The sequence below is a fragment of the Lotus japonicus genome, chromosome 5 (genome assembly GCF_012489685.1).
Source record: "Lotus japonicus ecotype B-129 chromosome 5, LjGifu_v1.2".
Lineage (NCBI taxonomy): Eukaryota > Viridiplantae > Streptophyta > Magnoliopsida > Fabales > Fabaceae > Lotus > Lotus japonicus.
In genome coordinates this window covers 40737768-40760703 of record NC_080045.1, presented here as the reverse complement: position 1 = coordinate 40760703, position 22936 = coordinate 40737768, and the positions used below count along the sequence as shown (strand labels likewise).

The 22936-nt window shown below is 36.0% G+C and overlaps 2 protein-coding genes across 2 annotated transcripts; one reads left to right on the top strand and one right to left on the bottom strand.

Moving 5' to 3' along the window:
• Nucleotides 1–3778: 3778 nt before the first annotated feature.
• On the top strand, nucleotides 3779–8607 carry LOC130720135 (protein unc-13 homolog). Its single transcript, XM_057570751.1, has 5 exons — nucleotides 3779–4513; nucleotides 4775–5656; nucleotides 5851–6306; nucleotides 6696–6882; nucleotides 7284–8607. Exons 1-5 carry the CDS (start codon nucleotides 3950–3952, stop codon nucleotides 8255–8257), a joined length of 3063 nt encoding a protein of 1020 aa, XP_057426734.1. The 5' UTR covers nucleotides 3779–3949; the 3' UTR covers nucleotides 8258–8607.
• A 300-nt stretch (nucleotides 8608–8907) lies between these two features.
• Nucleotides 8908–14695, bottom strand: LOC130721230 (protein CUP-SHAPED COTYLEDON 3-like). Its single transcript, XM_057571991.1, has 3 exons — nucleotides 14240–14695; nucleotides 11018–11283; nucleotides 8908–9653 (listed from the first exon to the last, which is right to left on the bottom strand). The coding sequence occupies exons 1-3, from the start codon at nucleotides 14406–14408 to the stop codon at nucleotides 9228–9230; spliced, it is 861 nt and encodes a 286-aa protein (XP_057427974.1). The 5' UTR covers nucleotides 14409–14695; the 3' UTR covers nucleotides 8908–9227.
• Between the last annotated feature and the right edge of the window lie 8241 nt (nucleotides 14696–22936).

Below are 22936 nucleotides of genomic sequence, written 5' to 3'. Positions count from 1 at the left end.
AGTTATGGAAAACATCATAACATCAGTTCATCAACATAATCAACATCAAAGTAAAGCATAAGTCGAATTCATCGACGCCTATCATGCAGTCATAGCTAATAGTAAGTTGCCCTAACCTCGAGCTGCTCCAGCCTCGTGGTTAAAACTTCCTTCACACGAATGCTCTGCAAAACCCAAAGTTCCTTCAACTGAACCTCGGAGAAAAACAAAGCAGAATCCAAACAAAATCGATTAGCTCGATCACAATACGACACATTAACGATAGGCAAAGCATTAAAGCTTCAGAATACAACAATCGGATACGAAAAGACAAGTTTTCGAAAACGAAAAACTCCCCCCCCCATTGATATAGCTCTCGGCCATAAGGGAAAAAGGGCTCCGGCTCTTTTTCTTCAATCAAATCTGTTTACAAGGTAGTTTTAGGGTAAAACTAAGGCAAAGAAACTGTCGGAAAAATTTTCGGACGATCGGATCGAAATACGGCTGTTCAGGGGCGTTTTTGTCCAAAATAAAAGCTCAAAACCTCAAAGTTATCAGTTCGGAAAAAAAATTTGACAGCAATGATCCTAACGAAATCTGTGACAACTAATCCTCAAGGCACGAAGTCAGATTACGACTTTTCGACAGTAAAGTTTCGAAATGTGCGACAAAAAGGGTTTTGAAACAGTTTTTCAGATCCTTGACAACTCGATCACAATCGGCGAATACTGATGGAGGTTTTAGGCTCTTGGGCACGTAGAGAACAAACCCCAAGCGAAAAATCAAGAAAAACAGACAGTTTTACGAAAAGCTCGAAACTTTGAGCATAGAAACGACTAAAGAAACGCAGTAGAAACAGTGATCAGAGGTAAGAATCCAGCTAGTTACCTCGGTACCTTGAAGTAGGAACAAACTGCGCGAAGATCGGTCGAGTTTCGGCGAAAAAAATCTTCTCCCTCTCTTCTCCCTAACTCGCGGCCCTCTTTGGAAAGAAAAAGAGATATTTTGAATTTTTCAACTATTTATAGGCAGGTGAAATCGCGGGAAAATGAAAATTTCGCGATTCCGATTTTTGCAGCACGTTCACCGATGAATTCTAAGAGAGATTCTGGCGTCAGAATTCCAGAACTCAAAACAAATCTCTGACATTTGGGAAAAACGATATCTAAAATCCCAAAAGCGGTGTAAGTTAATCTGTCCCGAAAAACTACTTTTTGCTGTGATGGTCAGACGACAAAACTTTGTTCTGAAGAAAGATTGGAAACGTCGAAAAAAATCTGGCAGCGCGGACGGAAACTTCGTTAGAAGTCCCGAATAGAAAAAGTCTTCATCCAGCGCTTGAATTTAGGGTAAGCAAAGAAATTAGCGTCGTCGGACTTCAGAAAAGTGAATACTATCGTGCGTACAGCCCAGGGTTCCAAAATGAAACGCTGGTCGAAGGAAAAATAAAGAGAACCTTTAAATTTTCCAAGGATTTGAAATCTCACTTAATACGTTGCTCTTAAAGCGAAATTAGTCTATTCTGGACACGCTCGCCATAAGGCAGGTGTGCAGACGACTCGCACTAACTCCTAAAACAACTACGCAACATTCCTCAAGCAATTCCTGAACTTTCTTCTTCATTAATCTTTCTCAAACATCAAACTCCTGTCACGCTTACACTGATTTTGCGCGTGAGTCGGAAATTAACTTGTTCGGTAAATCCAGGTCTTACAGGGAAGGTTCTGATGAGGAGGCCATTGAGGGGTGTATGCAACATTTCAAACGTACCCACCCTGATAATTAAGTATGGGTCCCCTATGTTTTATTGTATTGGTTTTTTGCTTAGAGGGATTCAAAGACTTCTGAGGGATGTTGTAGTCTTTTTACTTCACTGAGTTTTTATCCTAATGAGTTTTTTATTGAAAGGTTTTAACGAGACATGTTCCTTTGATGTGATTTTCGGGGTGATTTTATTTGGTTGGGTTTTGTGGATTTGCCTATTTGTGAGAGAGTTATTCTCACGAAATTTGCCTATTTAATAATATATATATAATTATATATTTTGCTCTAAAAAAAACACTATAATCTAGTCATTAATTAATAGAAAAATAATCAGAAATTAATATTATTTAAATATAAACTTTTTTAAAAGAGAACTATATACTAAAATTAGTTAACTAAACTTTCTTTTTACATATTTTATGATGAGATTAATTTTTATACACGGACATTTATTCAATCACAACATTCTGGAGGAATGTGATTATATAAAATTTATTTACACTTTTAGTACATAGAAATTAATCTCTTTTATGTACAAAAAAAAAAGAAATTAATCTCTTTTATGATGACATGCGCTACAAGATCTTTTTTGAATGGATATATGAAAGGCGACATCAAATAATATGTGAACTTAGTATGATTATGTTATTTCATAGTTCATTTATTCCGGTGGGTTGAAGGTTTTTTTACTATAGTGTATCTTATAAACCAATGTTTACAGAACCGGACCGGCCGGTCGGGCCTATTCGGTCTGGCCTAGTGCATTGGCAGGTTCTGTCCTCTTCTATGTAAAAAACCGTTGAAAAACCGACAGAATCGGTTAAAAACCGGTAGAAAACGGTCTGAACCGGCTTAGTGGCTTTTTTTTAATCACCACCTTGACTAGTGGAAAATTCTGAAATTAGGCACAACCTTTATCATTAATCAGTCGAGAAGTTTTCCGATGTATCGAAAAATTAATCAGTCGAGAAAAGAATGATTGGAAAAAAACTCAAACGTGAGAGAAATCATGAGACATGCTTCCGACAAGTAATAGAAGAGAAGAATAATGTGTTAATTGGGGAGAACCACTATCTACAACACTCAACCTCGCCGAGGCCGCACAACTACACTATGAGATCTTGAGCCTCTCCGTCGAGCTCACCAACATCACACCCCCTAAATGGCACAAACATCCCCTACAGTTTGGAAAAAACACTAACCCCTGCCTTCTTATGTTATAGTGAACTTGAAAGAGACATTGCATTATTAAAAAAAAGCCACATCTATTGAATGACTGTATGTTTGGATGTCTGAGTATCATTTTATAATATATTACTCATGGTAATGACAAATAGATTAGTAAGAATAAGTGTCGACTCACACTTAATTCAAATTCCACATAATAAGGAATTCATGAGAGAGAAACGTGAGATATGATAAATGATGTGATAACAATAATAATATATTCACATTTTATTTTTTTTACTATCTCAATCTCATTTTCACTAACTTTTTCTTTCCATCTCTCTATATTTTTCCTATCATATTACATATCATCTCTTTCGAATAATGTTTAGAACCTCCATCTTATCAGATAAGGTAGAAATGAGAGAGAAATGCGTGATAAATTTGTGATGTAATAAGAAATACAGAAAAATAGAAAGAAAAATAGCAGGAATTAAGATGAAAAAAATGTAAGATGTGTAAGTATTATTACACCATCTCTTTATTTCTCGGTTAGATGAGGTGGAGAGAGTAATGCCACCAGCTAGAGCTGCATCAAAGTGACTCTGCCTCTTCAAACTGAAAAACAGAGCAAGTCGACAACAAGATGCGACAAACACCAAATGAAAACAACACATGAAACCAACAAACAAAATTGATCAAATTCTAGCTTCCGAGAAACCAGCAGCAAAAGCAACACAAATAGCATTCTGATTTGGCAACACCACCACCATCCCTTGGTTTTCTTCGCCAATGACAACGTTGGCATGCTCATCCATCACCCATCGCATGAACATGCTGTCACCTTAACAAAACAAACAAAAAAACCGCCACCACCTCACCATGCAACAACGCAACATCCTCCTTCCTTTTAAGACCAATATAATGCACTTGTTTCTCCTTCACTCTTTCCCCGGCCCCGAGACATTTTTTAACAATAACCAACGCCACCACCAGTCCCGCCACCGTTGCCGCCACCTTCCGCCAGACCCACCACCGCATGGGTCATCACAGCCGCCGCGAGTCCTACCCTGGCACGTCATCGTCCCGCGTTGACTACTATCTCCACACCGGCTCGCGCCGTCTCGATGCGGTGCCCGCCGGTGAGGATCTCCCGTGGCCGTTCCAGAAGCTGGACGGCCTCGGCGCTGACGAGGTCAGGGAGACCGCGTATGAGATATTCTTCACCTCGTGCCGGTCTGCGCCGGGGTTCGGCGGCCGTAACGCGCTCACGTTTTACTCCAACCACGACGGCAATGGCGGCGGCAGCGATGGGGGGAAGCCGAACCAGGTGGTGACGAAACCGACCAGCAGGGTCAAGAAGGCGTTGGGGTTGAAGATGATCAAGAGGTCGCCGTCGCGGAGGATGGCCAGCGCCAGCGTGGTTTCCACGCCGTCGTCTCCGGTGGCCGGAGCTGCCAGCCCAATATCGCACACCGTGCCTCTGCCTTTCCGGCCCCGCCGTCCCATGACCGCCGCGGAGATCATGAGACAGCAGATGAGGGTCACGGAGCACGACGATAACCGGCTGCGCAAGACCCTCATGAGAACCCTTGTTGGCCAAGTATGTTCATATTACATTTTTTTTTATGTTCTTAATCTTTATCATTAAGATGACACACATTTCATCCGACATTCTTCGGTCGCGACTTATTAGCATGTGGCATGCTGCTAAGTCGTATGTCCGAAGGTTGTCAAAAACCAATTATTCTAATAGCTTAAGCTGGAGGGTAAGGGCTAAGGGCTAAATGAATGGTTTTATATTATATTCTATCAATGTGGATCACTGGTATGAATATTTGTAACTTGTTGGTGGATTTTCCAGATGGGAAGGCGAGCAGACACTATAATTCTACCATTGGAACTGCTGCGCCATCTAAAGCCTTCAGAATTCAGTGATTCCCAAGAGTACCACAATTGGCAGAAGAGACAGCTCAAGATTCTTGAAGCAGGGCTTCTCCTGAACCCATCAATCCCTTTAGATAAGAGCAACACATTCGCCACGCGCCTCAGGGACATTATAACCAGTTCTGAGTCCAAACCAATTGACATTGGCAAAAACTCAGACACCATGAGGACACTTTGCAATTCTGTGGTTTCCTTGTCATGGAGAAGCCACAATGGCACTCCCACTGATGTATGCCACTGGGCTGATGGATTCCCTTTCAACATTCACCTCTACACTTCCCTTCTTCAGTCGATATTTGACATCAGGGATGACACATTAGTCCTTGGTGAAGTTGATGAGCTTCTTGAACTGATGAAGAAAACATGGACAACATTGGGGATCACATTGCCAATTCACAATGTGTGCTTCACCTGGGTGCTGTTTCAGCAGTACATAGCAACTGGGCAGATAGAGCCTGACCTTCTTTGTGCCTCACATGCCATGTTGGGTGAGGTAGCAAATGATGCTAAGAGAGAAAAGGAGTCTTTGTATGTTAAGATTCTGTCATCAGTGCTGACCTCAATGCAGAGTTGGGCTGAGAGGAGGTTGCTTAGTTACCATGACTATTTCCTCAGAGGGAATGTTGGCCAAATTGAAAGCCTTCTTCCTTTGGTGTTGTTAGCCTCAAGAATTTCTGGTGAAGATCTTTCAATCACAGATGGTGAAAAGGGAGAGAAAGGAGACATAACTATAGTGGATTCATCCGGTGACCGGGTTGATAATTACATTCGTTCTTCCCTCAAAAATGCATTTGACAAGGTTTGTATATACTGCATCTTTAGCTTGTGTGTTTGGATCAGCTAATTTTTCCTCAAAATCAATTTTGATGCTCAGAAGTTTCAGCTTCTCTCCATAATTGATTTTGAATGTAAAATCAATTGTAGAAAGATTTCCATACGTGTACTAAATTATTCAAATCTTGTAATCATAATGCATTTCTTTTATGAATGAAGGTATTAGAGGCAGTGAACTCCAAGTCTGCTGCGTTTGAAAGAAACAAAGAGTTGAGTGAAGTCCTGCTTCAATTAGCTCAGGAAACTGAAGTTTTGGTGATGAAGGAAAGGCATCATTTTAGTCCAATTCTGAAGAAATGGCACTCAACTGCAGGTGCAGTTGCAGCCATAACGCTTCACAATTGCTATGGGCAAGTGCTGAGGCAGTACATAGGTGAAGTGACCTCACTCACAACAGAATCAGTTCAGGTATTGCAGAGAGCTGGGAAGCTAGAAAAGCTGATTGTCCAAATTGTGGTTGAAGACTCCACCGAGTGTGAGGATGGTGGCAAAAATGTTGTGAGAGAGATGGCTCCATTTGATGTTGATTCTGTCATATTGAGTCTTCTGGGAAAATGGATTGATGAATCATTGAACAAAGGCAAAGAGTGTCTGCAAAGGGCAAAAGAGACTGAAGTAAGTTTTCTGCTTCATAATCCAAGGTTGTCTAACTTAGAACCTTATTAGATGCAGACCAAAGAACACTTATTGGAGCGTATCTAGTGTTTTTTTTAGTATTTGGGCCGTATCCAAACAGGTTCATACTCTATGTATTAAATGCACTATCTTGGGTGGATCAACCTAATCAAGATAGCTGTATTGGGAATTAGACCCACTTCTTCATTGAAAAATTCATTAGTCGATTTAAGATTGGGTTATTAAACCCCACGGGATAAGTTAGACATTATGATTCATGTACCTTCATAATGGAAGGACATAAGAATGCTGTTTAAAAAATTTCCTATAACTGATTTTTGTTTTTAATCATAGCATGTGGTTTTTATTTATAATTTGCTTGATTGCAGACATGGAATCCAAAGTCCAAAACAGAGCCATATGCACAATCAGCTGCGGAGCTGATGAAATTGGCCACTACAACTGCAGAAGAATTCTTCCAAGTTCCAATAGCAATTACAGAAGATTTAGTTCAAGATCTTGCTGATGGATTGGAAAACCTCTTCCTGGACTACATGAAGTTTGTTGCAGCATGTGGTAAGAACTAAGATTCATATAGAAATAGGAAAAGACAGAACTTGTCACAACATACAAGTAAATTGTGTATGGTTTTGTGTTAACAGTAACTGTAAAATCCAATGAGACATCTTTGAGGGCTCGTACACACGGTCCTCAGGCACATGCGTGACACTAGATATAAAAAAGTTTTCACTTGGATTTATAAATTATACCTAATTCATTTGTAAGCATTCTCTGGAGAATTAACAAGAAAACTCTATCTCCTATGGACATAGGCACACTTGTCGAACCACGTTAATTCTGTGTGTTGCTTTTCTTATCCTTTGGTCACTTGTGATCATTTATTTAAGGTCCTTTCGTTCCCAACTCTGGCATATTCATAACATTTTTGTTTTGACATTTATCTACTCTCTTTTCAGGTTCAAGACAGAGTTACATTCCCATGCTTCCCCCACTAACCAGATGCAACCGTGACTCAAAGTTCACCAAGCTGTGGAAGAAAGCTGCTCCATGTGGCGCTAATTTTCAAGACCTGCATCACATGAAGGGGGCATTTGAAGGCCACCATCCTTGGTCCTCAACTAGCCGCGGAACGCAACGCCTCTACGTTCGTCTCAACACCTTGCACTACCTCCTCACTCACATCCACTCCCTTGAAAAATCGATCTCCATGAACCCGGGCATTGTCCCTTCAAACCGCCTCCGCTTCGCAAACAACCGCAGGGCTCAAAGCAATTCCTACTTCGAAAGTGTCAACCTCTCCATTCTAGCAGCATGCCAACATGTCTCAGAAGTTGCAGCATACCGTCTCATATTCCTTGACTCAAGCTTTGTCTTCTACGACAGCCTCTATGTCGGTCGTGTTCAAAGGGGTCAGATTAAGCCTGCACTGAAAGTCCTCAAGCAGAATCTCTCACTGATGACCACAATTCTAACAGATAGAGCTCAACCATTGGCAATGAAGGAAGTCATGAAGGCCTCTTTTGATGCACTCCTCATGGTCTTGCTTGCCGGTGGACATTCCCGCATGTTCCACCGGTCGGATCACGAGATAATCTATGAAGATTTTGAGCACCTGAAGCGGGTTTTCAGCAACTGTGTGGATGGGTTGATTGCAGATAATGTGGTGGATGGTGAGGCTGCAGTGGTGGAGGGAGTTATTGCATTAATGGGGCAAAACACTGAGCAGTTGATGGAGGATTTCAGCATTGTCACATGTGAATCAAGTGGGATTGGCATCATGGGTAATGGACAGAAATTGCCAATGCCTCCTACTACAGGGAAGTGGAATAGAGCAGACCCTAACACAATATTGAGGGTGCTTTGCTATAGAAATGACAGAGCTGCCGATCAGTTCTTAAAGAGAACATTCCAATTAGCAAAGAGGAGATGAATATAACTGAGAAGGATGGTATTGCGTGTCTTGGTAAAGTTGAAGTCAGGAGATCCAAATTGGCAAATGCATTTCTGCTATATATAATTCCTGTCTTCTAAGTTCTAACATGGATGAACTTGTGTAAATGTGGGGAGGGAAGGGGTTGTAATTTTTTCATGTTTTGGATATTGGAGGTGCAAGCACATGGGTAGGGAAGGGGGAGGGTGATATTTGACTTGTATTTCAAAGCACATTAGTTTTGGAATTGAGCCTTAAAAAGGCAATAAGAAATGTTTTGTTTTCATCATTGGGCATTTTATATTGTAGGCTGCAAAATACATGGTCATTTGATCCAATAATGATACTTAGACATCCAAATAGTTAGACACTCCACATACACCTCATTTTTCTCTTTATTTCTCTCTTCTTAACACATCATATATCATATATATTCTTTTTTTACTTTGAGTGTTTGCGGGGTTTCTGCACTAGGTGGTTATAGCTAATACCAATAAACTAATTAGCTGATATATTTAACTTATTGCTACGAAGTCCTTTATCTTTTTTCATCTTTGAAATTGGCTTTGCTGATATTGGTGGACAAGCTATATAGAATTACTACATATATTTGATAGTATTTCACATCAGATAAGGGACAACTTAGCAGATAATAAAATAGTGAGTATTGTATGACACTACTATATATATATACATATAAATCAAGAAATTGTACACAATTAAAAGATCATTAACAAATGCTAATCTGTGTAAGCACCCCCACCCAAAAAAGAAGAAAAAAAAGCTGCAATTGAGCACCCTGAGCTCATGACAGTAAACTACAGACACGAAACAATCAATCCCTATCAAGCACATGACTTGCCCCATGAAGCCAAAACACTATCATCACATCACAAACCCACAAATTTCCATAACTTGCGAGATAATAAAAAACCTATATATCTATGTACAAATCACACATTTTAATTAATTACAGGACCATGCTATTATTATTACCAACCTCAAATCTGATCCCATCCAAATTTGAGGTCACAGTAGTACCATCTTGGAAGCTATTTTCTTCTAAGTCCATGTCCCATAAGAACCCATATCCATCATCATCACATTTGGGTGTACTAATTTGAGTAATGCTGCTACAATTGGTGTTTGTTTCCAGAGAAAACTGAAGGAGGTTCAAAAAAGAGTTGTTGTAATTTTGGGTTGTTGTTGTTGTTGCCATTGAGGAAGGGAATGGGGCTAGTTGGTTGTTACACCCAATTACAGGCATGGTAATTTGGTAATTGGTTGGTGGTGATGATGGAGGTGTGGCTTCAAACATGAGTTGTGGGCTAAGTTTGTTAGCACTGTTAATGTCTGATTTGCCTTTGTGAAAAACTCTGCACAAAACCCAATCTTCCTGTAATCAACACAAGTGTGACATGATTAGCAAAAAATAATAATTGTGAATCTAAATACACATGCTTAAAGAAGCTTTATCTTCACGCTCAAATTACGCGGCAAAGGCAACACCATCTATTGTTTATTCTACTCTATCTAATTCAATCAGTAACGATAATGCATCTATTGAGGAATTGGACTGACAGATTCCTCACATGCACTCTGTTTTACTCTAACGTTCACACCATCTTGGTACAAGAAAAATCTATTCACATGTCACTACTCACTACTACTAATTTAAACTATACTTTGAAAATTGATATGTATTTTAAATGAAAATGTTTGCATGCAATTATCATATAGTAGAATCTACAAAGCGTTTGGAAGAAACTTCTTTATATAAACACTTACACAAATGTTTGATAAGCTTAAAATATATGGTTTATCTAAAAAAAACTTATTAATTTATTTTTATATGATCGGTAGAAGCAGGCTATTTGGGCCAACTTTAGCACACACTCATTTTGGCCCACAAACACGTAAGGTGATGGACTTCATTAGTTATTAATTTTACTATTTTTTTATAGGAAAATTTTACTACTTACATATTATTTCTTTTATTAGTTGTTATTGAGCTACTTGTACTTGTATGGATCTTCTTCATCTTAGGGTTATTTGCTTAGAGCAGAATAAATTGTATTGTTTCTATTATGAATGATAACAAGAAAAATAATTTTACCTCATTATATCTTTCTCTTAGGTTGCTTTCAAAAAAAAAAAATTCTTAGGTTTTCTTTAGCTTTTATGTACTAATATTTAGCTGATTCTTCTTAACCGATTTTCTTCCTATAATCAGATATTCATTATTAATTTATGGATGCACGTTTATACTAATCATAGACTATTTTAAGTTTATTTCAATAAATTGATTAATCAAATCCGACTTATATATGTGTATAAACTAAATGAGAGAATATGTGTTTCTAATTGAATATTTTTAGACTGTCTTAGTTTTTAACATAGTTACTATAGAATTATCGATGTTTTCCCCTGTGTATATGTCACTTGACAAATAAAAAGAAAACGAAAATAAAAAAGCTTAAATTGCTAGATTGATTTTTCCAAATACTCATGAAGGAATAATAGTGATTTCATGTGAATGTGTCGATTGGAAAATGAAATTATGCTCTCCTGAGACTTATCAGTCAATATAATAGCTATCTATCTCTTGCGTGGGAAGTGGGAACCTACACGTTGAGTCCTATACCCTAATCTCATTCCATTATTGTACAAACGCGTAAACTGAAGGATCATAATCATGATATTCATTGGCACGTTTGAAAATAGAAAAAAGGTAGACAGAATAAGAATTTGGAAACTGACCTTAGGTGGAGAGTGTGGGGTCTCCAAACGAAACTCATGCATGATCCAACCGGATTTGATGCCATTGGGAGCTCTGTTCCTATAGAACACCAATGTCTTCCTCATCCCTACAACCTCACGTGTGATTGGGTCCAACACCGTTCGATCCTTCCCTGTTGCCTTCCAATAGCCACATGTCGTCGCGCGATTGGTTCGGTACCCGGTTGCGTATTTGCGGTCTCGGAAGCTGAAGAAGTACCATTCGTTTGCGTTCAGCTTAGCCACTTCTGTTGATTCATACACGAAATCAGATTTTGATACATAACTAATTAAGGTAAAACAAGGTTATCCATAGGTACTAGGTAGATGGGGATAAAGTGATAAACAATGCCATGTCACTTTTATATATGATATAAAAGCGGATGATTTTTTTTTTTGAAAGTAAAAGAGGATGAATTGAAGAAGCATGATATAGTTATAATCTTTAATGACAAGTAACAAAGTTTTATTATATAAATCAAATTCAAAAATAATGGTGTACTTCCGATATTTTTCATTGATTGTTCATGATAAAACATTTTAACTTACAGATGTTTTTCACTCATTTAAATGATTTCTCAACCTATAGTTCATAATACTAATAATTAGGTTTTGTGATGTAATCACCCTCACGTGTCAACAACTAGTTCATACATGACATACAATTTTCAAGTTTCCAATCCAACTACAGAAAGATGGGATCCCCAGAAAGACATGACCTGAAAATGGTGTTTGGAAGTTTCAAGGTGTTTGCTATACATATAATTCTACATTCGATTTGAATCATGTAATAAACTAGAGACAAATATTTTTTTTACATCCCGTTGTTTGGGGACTGATCATTAAATCTTCCCTTTTCCAACTCATATGTCATCAAGCTAGTACTACTTAAACTATTCTTCAAAGACATAGTGCGAGATCAATGAACAATGCTTTTATTATTAATATTTAATACATGTTACAAATAATATGTTTCTTATGTGACAAAATTAATATGCAAAAAAATTCTTTTAGTTTTCGAACTCGATTTTTCTTGGCTCACAATAGACAAATCCTAATGGTTTAATCAATCCAAATATTAAGATATATCAAAATAAAAATAAGAGCTTGGGATGAATCAAAATTGAAAGAGAAGAAAAATGAAGATACATATTCTACGGGGGTCATCTTAAAATTTGGTTCACACTCATAAATTATGTTTTTACTACTATGATTTAATACATGTTAATTGTTAAGTTACAATATATTCTTCTTATATGTTAATTTGTAGGGAAGACATCTTAACTCACACTAGATAAAGCCTAAGTTTTTTTTTTTTACATAAACTAAAATATATTTAACCCCTTGATTGATATAAATAAGTCCGTCGAACAGACGTACTCATGATTAGCAAAAGGCTAAACGATTTATATATGAAGAACAAAAACATTCCGTTGCATGCATGAATTGGCCAAAAATGGTTTGGTAGTTAAATGCACGAACCCATCCTTTTCCTTTGGTATTTATGGAACTGACAATACAATAGAGATCGACGATATTTGCACATGAGAAGGTCCCTCATGTACGTATTTGCCATGCGTTTATCCAAAAAAAAAAAAACGTATTTGCCTTGCATGTGTGTATCACATTTATTATACAGATACATAACCCCCTTATTTGTATAAAGTAGAAAAAAAAGATGATGGTAACAATTAATCACATGAAAGAACTAGTGTGAGAAATAATTAAATTAAAGTAATTTTTAGTAGGATAATGTGGAAGAATAGAAATTAACCATGCATATATAGTGAAGTAAAATGCTTGGTGAAGCAGTTTTGATTGAATAAATTTATCAAGGAAAATGGCAGGGAATAGCTCGGAAGAGAATATATTATTTGATTAATTAAAGATGGAAGAATATATACAGAATCTGCACATCAAGCGCATCACAAAAGACATCGTGTCGATGATCTTCAAAAAGAGATTTACACAAGAAGAAAAAAAGTGAACGTGTTTGGGACGCGCTTACAGCAAAATACAACTAGGTACAAAATTTACCCAGGACAAAACGGACCATAAAAATTGTATAAATATAAAGTGATAGTGTATTATATAAGTATTTTATAGTTGAACTATTTAAACATTTAGTTTATGTTTCAATCTTTAAACGATGTGTATGAACAATGATTTATTGAGAGAAACACACTCATTTTAAGTAGTCTGATAGCTTAAAAAAATTAATCTCATAATTATTTGTTCCAATGATACTTTTTTTTTTTTTTTTTTGAAATGTCCAATGATACTTTGGTGCAACTAAGAAACTAATGATTTATTTATTGGCAGAGACGGATATTGATGACCAGTAAAGTTGGCGTCACCTCAATCATTGATGAACTAAATAAACTATTACCGTAACGTATATGTAACAAGGGAGTTGGGTTTGGAGCCCCACCCCTTAGGCTTTGCACCCCACTAAAACAGATACGGAATTTAAATTTCCGTATCAATACGGAAAATAAAATTCCGTATCTGTTTTAGTATATAATGAGTGGTTGAAAATGTGACACGCATGCTTAAATACAGTACGGAATTTTAAGTTCCGTATTCAATATGGAGAATACGGAACTTTAAATTCCGTATTTGATAAAGTGGGGTGCCAACCCATAGGTGGGGTGCCAAACCCAACTCCCCTGTAACAACACCCCCTTACCTCTTTTTTTTTTTTTTTTTGCTAATACACCCCACCCCCTTACCTCTTTGTCCCTTTTATCTTACAACTTTCGTATATTCATGTCTATTTCCCCTTTTATCTTATACTTTTCTATAACATTCTTTAAATATATTTGTGGTTGTTTTTAACCATCACACAAAGTGTTATGAGGATTAAAAACCACTACAAAGTAGTATATTTGAAGAATATTTGATACAAAATTGTGCATCTCGATCATTACCATTTGGTCCGAGTTAATTAACCATGGGCAATTGACCAAAAAAAAATTAACCAAGAGCAGACAAGGATTTGACTATAAAGCTTCTTTATGACACTGTGAAGTAATTAATCATTGTGATCTTCTTGATCAATCATTCTTTTAATCACAAAAGACACAAAAAAGAAATGGGAAACCTTTTGAGCAAAATAGAAGAAGTCATATTGCAAAACAAAACAAAGATTCAAAGAAACAGTTAAACTTAACGAGATCAAGCAAGGGATTATGATATATATACCAGGAAGCTGCCATGGCTCGCAAGTATGCAAATCAATTTCCACCAAGGTGTCCTTGAGAACTTGCTCATTCTTGATCTTTTTGTAAAGGTAGTGAAGGACCAACTCCTCATCGTTCGGGTAAAACCGAAACCCGGGAGGAAGTGAAGCACCCAAGTCTCTAAGACCCATGGTATTGCTGTTTTGAAGGAAACAATCGATGAGCAGAGAGAAGATGCTAAAGAGAGGGAAATCTATTGAAGGAGATCTTTTTGAAATTTTAGAGAGGTAGTAAGGTTTATGGATATATGGTATTAGAGGTGATGAATATCAAGTATTATGGAAGAAAGGTTGGTACCCCGTATGTGTGTATATATAGTTAGGATATTAAGAGAGTTTGCCATTTAAATTTCTTCGCTATAATACCCTTGTAGGGGCCTGCTTAATTGGGTAACTGCTTAGAAGATGTATAGTGAGAAGTTTCAAGAAATACCAATGTCACAAGAAATCATGTAATCAATACAAGTTAATATATTCTCTAACCAAGAGTGATTGGCGTAAGTACTGCTTGGGGCGGACACTCAAGTGACATCTATAATTTATGGTGATTTTTAACCCAAAAAATTACAAAGTAGAAAAACTACAATTTGTGATAGTAAAAAGGGTTGTACAAATGAGGTAAAAAGAATCTTTTTTTAAAGGCAAAATCCATATATAATAGCACAATGGGTGCTATACCCAAGGTAAAAAGAATCTGATATGTTGATGATGTAAAACCACTTTACACTACACTGTTGGTGCATCAAACACTTTTCTCAAATATTAAATGAAACACTATTTAGAGAGCAAAGTTTTTTAATTTTTTTTATATTAGAAAGATAAATATCACTTTCCTGAAATCGATCCTTGGACTTTCTCCTCCCAACTCATATGTATTAATAAGCAAGGCCGGTCTCGACATTTTAGAGGCCCTGGGCAATTTTTTTTCTATCGGCCATTTTTTCCTTACACCGCCGTTTCAGAGTTAATTGGTTCACCAATTAATATCCACTTATCTAGTGAATTAGGTAGAAGAACCCAAGGAAACCTTCCACATTCCAATGCTAATTAAGCTCTTAAATATGACCAATAAATATCAAGTTACTTGTATCTGCATGTCTCTCTTATTAATTGTGAACACCTTCAATACAGAAGTACAGAACTGGTCTTGAATGCAATTACTAAATTTTTTTTTGAAAAAGTTTAATGAGAATTTTTTTTTGGGCCCCTTCTTTTTGGAGGTCCTAGACTGTGGGTCTGCCGGCACAGGCCCAGGGCCGACCCTGTTAATAAGTAATTGATTCACTGTTAATAAATATATTATATATATGATTTATTTATTATTATTATTAGTTTAAATGAAGTGGCTAGGCCCCGTAATTGGTTTGTTTTTTAAACATATTAATATGGACACATGCATAAATGAGGTATTGAAGAATATGATTTAAATATAATGAAGCAGAACTTGAATCAATTTCTTCAAGAAGGCGGTGGGTGGTGGGTTTCAGCTAGGTTGATCATTGTTGTAATTTTTGTATTTTTGCTACATTTATTTTTTATTTTTCCTTTTTCCTTTTGTATTGGGTTGAAGTATCTTGTACTTCATTTTAATATATGTTATATGACTTATAAAAAAAAAACCCCTTTATAGTGATTCACATTTCTTGTGTTTATTTTGTCAAAGCGAGGTAGAAAACACAAAACCACCTATATTTTTAGACGCTAATGTTTTAAAAGATGCATTTGTGTCCTTGAAATTTTTGAAGTGTGTAAAATATATCTTATGTTAATATTTTTGTTAAATTTTAACATAGTTTATCACAAGACATGTACATGACATTTTTTCCTCCCTAAAGATGCTTGCTTGGCGCCTGCCCTGATTTTTGGGTCTCAGCATGACGTTGGTTTTTTCTTCAGGTCTTTAACTTGCATACATATTTCCATTATATGTCTGAAAATATTGACAACCGGGTGAGTTATCAATTTATATATGCTGCTATTATAAGAAAAGCGGCTATTAGCGTCGGCTGAAAACCAGCAATAGCAATGCAAAAATTAATGCTATAATCGATTTAGCATCGGCGTTAAGATTAATGGTAAAAGACTCGAAACTAACACTTTGCATCGATCGATTGGCCGATACTAATGTTCAATGTCGGTTAAGAAAACTATAAGCCGACACAACACGCTGACTCATATGAATGACGCTAAATTGCAAATATTAGCGTAAGTCAGGTATGTCGTTCGTAATTTAACACTGTTTGCGTTGACAGTAACTTTCGTACTATTTTCAACACAACTGCACTATTCATGTATGGAATGTTATTTGTCAAATTCCAGCTTCTACTTGCTTTTCAGTTGCTTATCGAGCTGAAAAGTCAAATTATTAAAATATATATTCTTGTTTTCTATTAGTCATCGTGTTACCATATGCATAGTCATTAACAGCTTTGAAGTCACTCATGTGACTTGTGACTTGATCAATGTAATTTTCCTATTATCTACCCTCATTTCTCATATAACAAATCGGGAAATGGAGACATAGAATACATAAATCATGACGATTAAGTGTCATAGCTACATGATCAAATTAAAAACCTTCAATGACGATGTATGACACTCAATGACAAATAAAAAAAAAACACCTAAGTGTGTGTATCAATTTCTAAACTATTCAGCTCGAGACGCAACTGAAAAGCAAACAAAGGATGAAATTTATTATTATCAACTCCAACATGGATTTGGTGTTGAAAAGCAAACAGATCTATAGTGGTGTCCACATGAGGAGGAACAGGCCGAGAGAGATGGCGATGAAGGAGAAGGGAGGGGTTGAGGGTGAGGGTAGCAAGAGGAGGAGGGAGGACCCAAGGTTGAGGGTGTTGTTGCTGGTGGTAGGGATAGAGGAGAGGCGGCAGAGGGAAAGAGTCAATATAAGGGTTTGAAGGAGTGGGGAGAGAGTGGGATTATAAAAGAGATGGGGCAGAGAAATAATCAAAGTTTGCATCGATCGGCCCCGCAAAATGAGTTGTACTCAGTTGACATAAGTGTTGGTCATGGATGATATTAAGTCGACTTGTGAATGTAGCATTTGCCCAAAATCATCACTAATTGTTGATGGGTGGATCCTATGTTGGTTGGTGATTTTAGAGTTTGTACGTATGCCAACACTAATTGGTGTCATACTTTTAGGCCCCGTTTGAAAGAGCTTATTTGAGCTTATCTGATAGCATAAGCGCTTATGTCAGTGTTTATGAGAGCTTATGCAAACAGTTTATGACCTATCATAAGCTGTTTTTAGCTTATTTACATAAGCTATTCAGGATAGCTTATGAAAAAAAGCTTATGCTTATATACAGCTTATTTTCAATTTATTTTAATACTTTTTAAAGCGCTTAACTAAGCTGTTTTTTGAAAGAGTACCTTAATACTTGCTTCGTTTTGTACTAACTCCGGTCCTATTTATAAGAACCAAAGAGAAAAAAAAATCTAAAAGAGTGAAAATGGAGAGAAAGTTCGTTAAATAAGATAATCTTATCAAAAAGTATTGAGTAAAATACACTTACCCCCCTCAAGGTTTGCTAGAAAAACACTCCACCCCATTCTTATTCAAAATATACACTCCACCCCACTCATTTTATCATGTTAACTCCATCCAAAAGATGCTAACGGAATATTCCATTCAAATCAAAATTATTTAATGTAAACATATTTTTTCATTTCTTTTTTTTTTCTGGTTATTTTTTATTTTATTTTTTTCAAAAAAAAAACCTCACTTTCAAATAAAAATCGTTTAACGTCAGTTCCATTTAAAAAAAAAAACGTTAGTTTCAACAAAAAAGAATATAACATCACAGTTACTAGTAATACCCAGATTATAAAGATTTTTATAAATAGTGAATTATATAAAAATATTTCCAAATTAATTTCATACTAATTAAAATTTCACCAAATAAATACTAATTAAATTTCTTTTTCCTAGATTTATAAAAAAATGTTGCTTATGAATTCATTGAGTAATGTATGGATATTATTTAATAAAATTCTCTTATCATATATCAATAACATCTCTCATTTTCAATTACTAAAAGTAATATATACTTTAACATTTAACATGTTATAACCAACGCTATCCAAATTAATTAATTAATTAAAATAATAATATAACTTTATATTCTTTTATGGAGTGGAAGTTTAACGTACTTTTACCATAAGTTTTAATTTAAAACTATTTCATACATATTTATTCTTGAATTATTTTATAAAATGGTTACTTTATATACCAGCTCCAACAGTATGTAAGCATTGAGAATATTTGTTTGGTCAAATATTAGAAAGTGACGTTTTTTTCTAAAAAAAAAAACAGAAAAAAAAGGAAAAATAAGTTTACATTAAATAATTTTGATTTGAATGGAATATTCCGTTAGCATCTTTTTGAATGAGGTTAACTTGATAAAATGAGTGGGGTGGAGTGTATATTTTGAATAAGAATGGGGTGGAGTGTTTTTCTAGCAAACCTTGAGGGGGGTAAGTGTATTTTACTCAAAAGTATTTAATGGATCACAAACTCGCATACATTTTCATTCATTAATGATGTCGTAATTTCCTAGGGTCCATTGAATCAAGGTACGTAATTTACTTGTAAATCGTACCAAAATCACGTTTTTTCGTTTTTTTCTTCTTAGAACTTTTGCAAGGCAATCTTGTTACATGCATGCTATGGCGCATTTAATTGCTCCACTTTACAAAGGACATGTTTGGCTCTATCTGCTTGTTTTATTCTTCAACAAACACATAAAAAGAGTTAAATTAACTCCACGGTATACACTATACAGGGTCAATCACGGAACATACTTAAAATGAGCAGCCATAGGCGCCATAACTAACTAACTAAACATATCCAAAATAATTAAATTAATTAACAGAAGTCCCTATAGCAATTAAGATTCATGTGATACTTGAAAGCACCTGAAATATTATTTAATTAATCTTGTGTGAGCCCAGCTGAAAATATATAGACAGCTCTAGGAAAGAACAACAAATAATTATTGATGATAGCTGGATTAAGAATTTAATGCCAATCATGAATTATGATGTCTTGTTGTATTCTAGCTTATCTGAAATTAATTAAATTTCTCAACTATACGTGATTTTTCTTTCTTTTTTGTTTGAGTGATGCAGGATGCAGGATGCAGTCATGGGGAGCAATAATAAAATAGATGAGGACAAAAAGGATATTTGTCATAGCATGTATCATCTGATCAATAAACGACTATAATGACTTGTCACTCGATGACTGGACTTGGGTCCCTAAACCCTCTTTGCTTAAACTATGTGATATATCATCATCCATATAATTACGGGTGGCCCTAGTTGAACTTCAGAAGATTTGATTTTCAACAAACACGTAAATTTTCAATACCTAAATTTTTGTGATTGTTTTTAACCGTCATAATATGAATGGTTTTTAATTAAAAAAATCACAAAACATAATAATGGCAGTTTAAAATCGTGATGTTTGTTAGCTAGTGCGCTCATTTCACCGAACTTTTTACTAGAACTTGACTCAAAACTTGAAGACCGGATCCAAGAGCAAGAATATTTCTTTAGAAATAAGTTGATAGGTGGGGGAGGCTTACCTTTCTCTAGCCCAGCCCTCGTGAACATCCTTCTCAATGAGGCAAGGCGATAAATCCGCGAAAAGCATTCATACACACTGGCCTGTCTACAAATTTTAGGTACGCTTTCGTGCATGCGTAAAATTTGCTGGGACTTTCAAATTGTCACAACCACATTCTAAAATTTTCACTTTGTGACAGTAAAAAACCACCACAAAAGCTCAGTGTCAACTTGGCGATGTGCTGAAGTTCACCAATTTTTTTCTGTAATTAAATATGACTATAATTCAACTATTTAATCATAGATATTATTTGGATTGATATCTTTAGAATATACTCTAATTTTTAGACAATTTAATTTTATATGTATTACAAATTTTTTCAATGCATCACATATTTGACAACTATGAGACTAATTTTCTCGAGGATAAGAGATCACATTAAGTAGTAAGTTTCTCTCAACAAATCTTTTTCTATAAACACATCTCCAGGATATTCGAATCATAGGCTATATGCTCAAGGAGCTCATCTATATGGAGTAAATTAATTACATAATAATATGTATTGCAAATAAGCTCTTTAAGGAAAATAATGTACTCTCACGAGCACTATATGTAGCTAGGAATGTGACAACAAGGCAAAATAAAATTAAAATTAGTATATATGATCATTATAATCACAAATATTATTTTAAGTGTTAAAACGATGGAGAATATAAGCAAGAAGGATATACCAGGATTACTTGTAAAAATGGTCACTTTTGGGTTATCAAATTCAGAGGATGCATATTTCGCTAGCTTCAGTGGTCCCATAGGTGAAGTTTTGTGGGGACGAATAAGACTGTTATTGAAATAGTAGGAGATCGATATGGTCCTGTCGGGAGACACAGTGTTTCGTGTAATTTGAGATTAATCTCATGCATGATGGATCAATCAAATTGATCCATGTACAACAGAATAAATGAATCAAAGAAAAATTAATATGTAGCTCAACTAGAGGTTACAACAGCAATTAACCACCAAGGATGTGAATTCACATGAGATAAAATAGAGTGGGTGCTTAATTTCATTTCTGAAAGTTTAAGTGTCGTGTAAGTTAGTCCTTAAATTTGTTAAAAAAAAAAGTTAGTCCTTAAATGAAGAAAATATTCTGACAGTCACTAATTGTGTGTGTCGACTAATATCAATAAGAGGTAACTAGACTGATATTTTATTTGTTTATAAAAACTAATTTTTTTTTATAAGCATTATAAAAACTAAATTGATCTTATATTTGACATAATTAGAGTTTATTGGAGTTTTTATTTATTTATCAATTAACTTATCTGACTCTTACATACCTGAGACGAAATTAGAATTCACTACATACTGTGAAAAATTATGGCTAAAAGTGTTATGCAAAAGTGAAAACACCTTATAGCTAGGAAGGGTCGTCTTAGCTAGTGGAGAATAACAGAGATAACGTGTTAAAGAATAAACTTGATTTTCTTTGAAACCCTAAATCAACGGGGAGATGAGCATGCGCTGGAGGACACATGTGACAGCAGCAACACCACATATTGAAGTTACACGTCATTGGCAGGGCATGACGTAGAAGATTATTCCAAAATAACATAATGACTATCCTTACAAAGGAGAAGATGATGGCAAATGATTGTGTTAGGGCTTTCTGTCCAAAACAATAGAATTTTATTAGGTGAAGGGAGGCCTGAGGATGTTGGAGAATGAGTGACGGCTTCATACTCCTCTCTCCCTTCTTTCAGGCCAATAATTTCTTTCCCTAGCTAGCACTTTCGAGTGTATTATATATCTTTTATATTTTTAAAAGAAGTGTGAGCAGCCTCGTTTTCACTCCCCAAAAAAAAAGAAAAAATGTGAATCATTAATAAATTTTGGGATAAATAAGTTTCGGTCCCTGTATAATAGATGAGGTTTGATTTATACCCATCACTAGAATAAAAGTTGCAAAAACGTCCTTGCATTTAGAGAAATAGATCACTTTTAGTCCTCGTCATGGAAATAGACTTTGGTGAACGCTAGGGCTAGCTAGCGTCGCAAGCCATATGTTTTTTTTATCAGCAAAAAAGAGAGTGCATTAATGAGGGAGCACTAGGTGTACTTCAAACCAATACACAGAGGAAAAAGAAAATAGAAAAATAGATAGGAAAAACCTAGATTAGATTATATACAGACTCCAATCCAGAGCACAACAACAGAACCCTGTTTTCCTAACCCGAACACAAACAAACACAAAACCCGTCCCTTACTGGTATTGAAACCGCAAAATTGCTACTGTGAGAATCAAGGGACCAGAGACAAACACACGAGCACAACCCGCAGTTCAGATTGCCGTCCAATTTGAGCCATCTGCACCTCAGATATCAGCAGCAGGGCCTCTGAGTTCGAAACTTACAAAATCTCCAAACATAGCCTAGGGTTGGTGATCCACTCGTAAATGGAAAATTGAAATCGCTTGTGCCTTCTCTCAGCCAGTTCTAGGATCGCAATTGGGCTGCCTCTACAACTCGAAGTGGATCCTTTTGGCCATTCTTGAACACAATTGGATTCTTGTGAAGCCATAATGACCATGCTATTGCCATCCAGACTGTTTTCGCGCCTCCTTGCCGCTTCATCGTAAGCCATATGTTTTAGTGAGCTAGGGAGGGACAAAAATTAAAAATATAAATCACATATCACCATTATTAACACATTAAATTAAAAAAATGAAAAAAAAATTTCATGAGAGAAAAGAGAGTCAGGGGGAGGAGTGTAGAGAGAGCTATAGAGGGCGAAGGGAGAAGAAGCGGAGAGTGTTGAATCGAGATAGGAGAAGATGATGGAAGAAGGACAACCGGGGGGGATTTGAAGAGCAAGGTCACATCTTTTTACTTCACGAATTTCCCAGATAGCTTGAAGACAAAAGAGATGTGGAGAGTCTTCCAAAGGAGGGGACGAGTATAGGAGGTATTCTTACTTGAGAGGAGAGACAGATCATGGTGCAGGTTTGGTTTCTTGAGGTTTCTGGATGTGAGAGATCCAGTCCGAATGGCAAAGATAGTTGGATCAT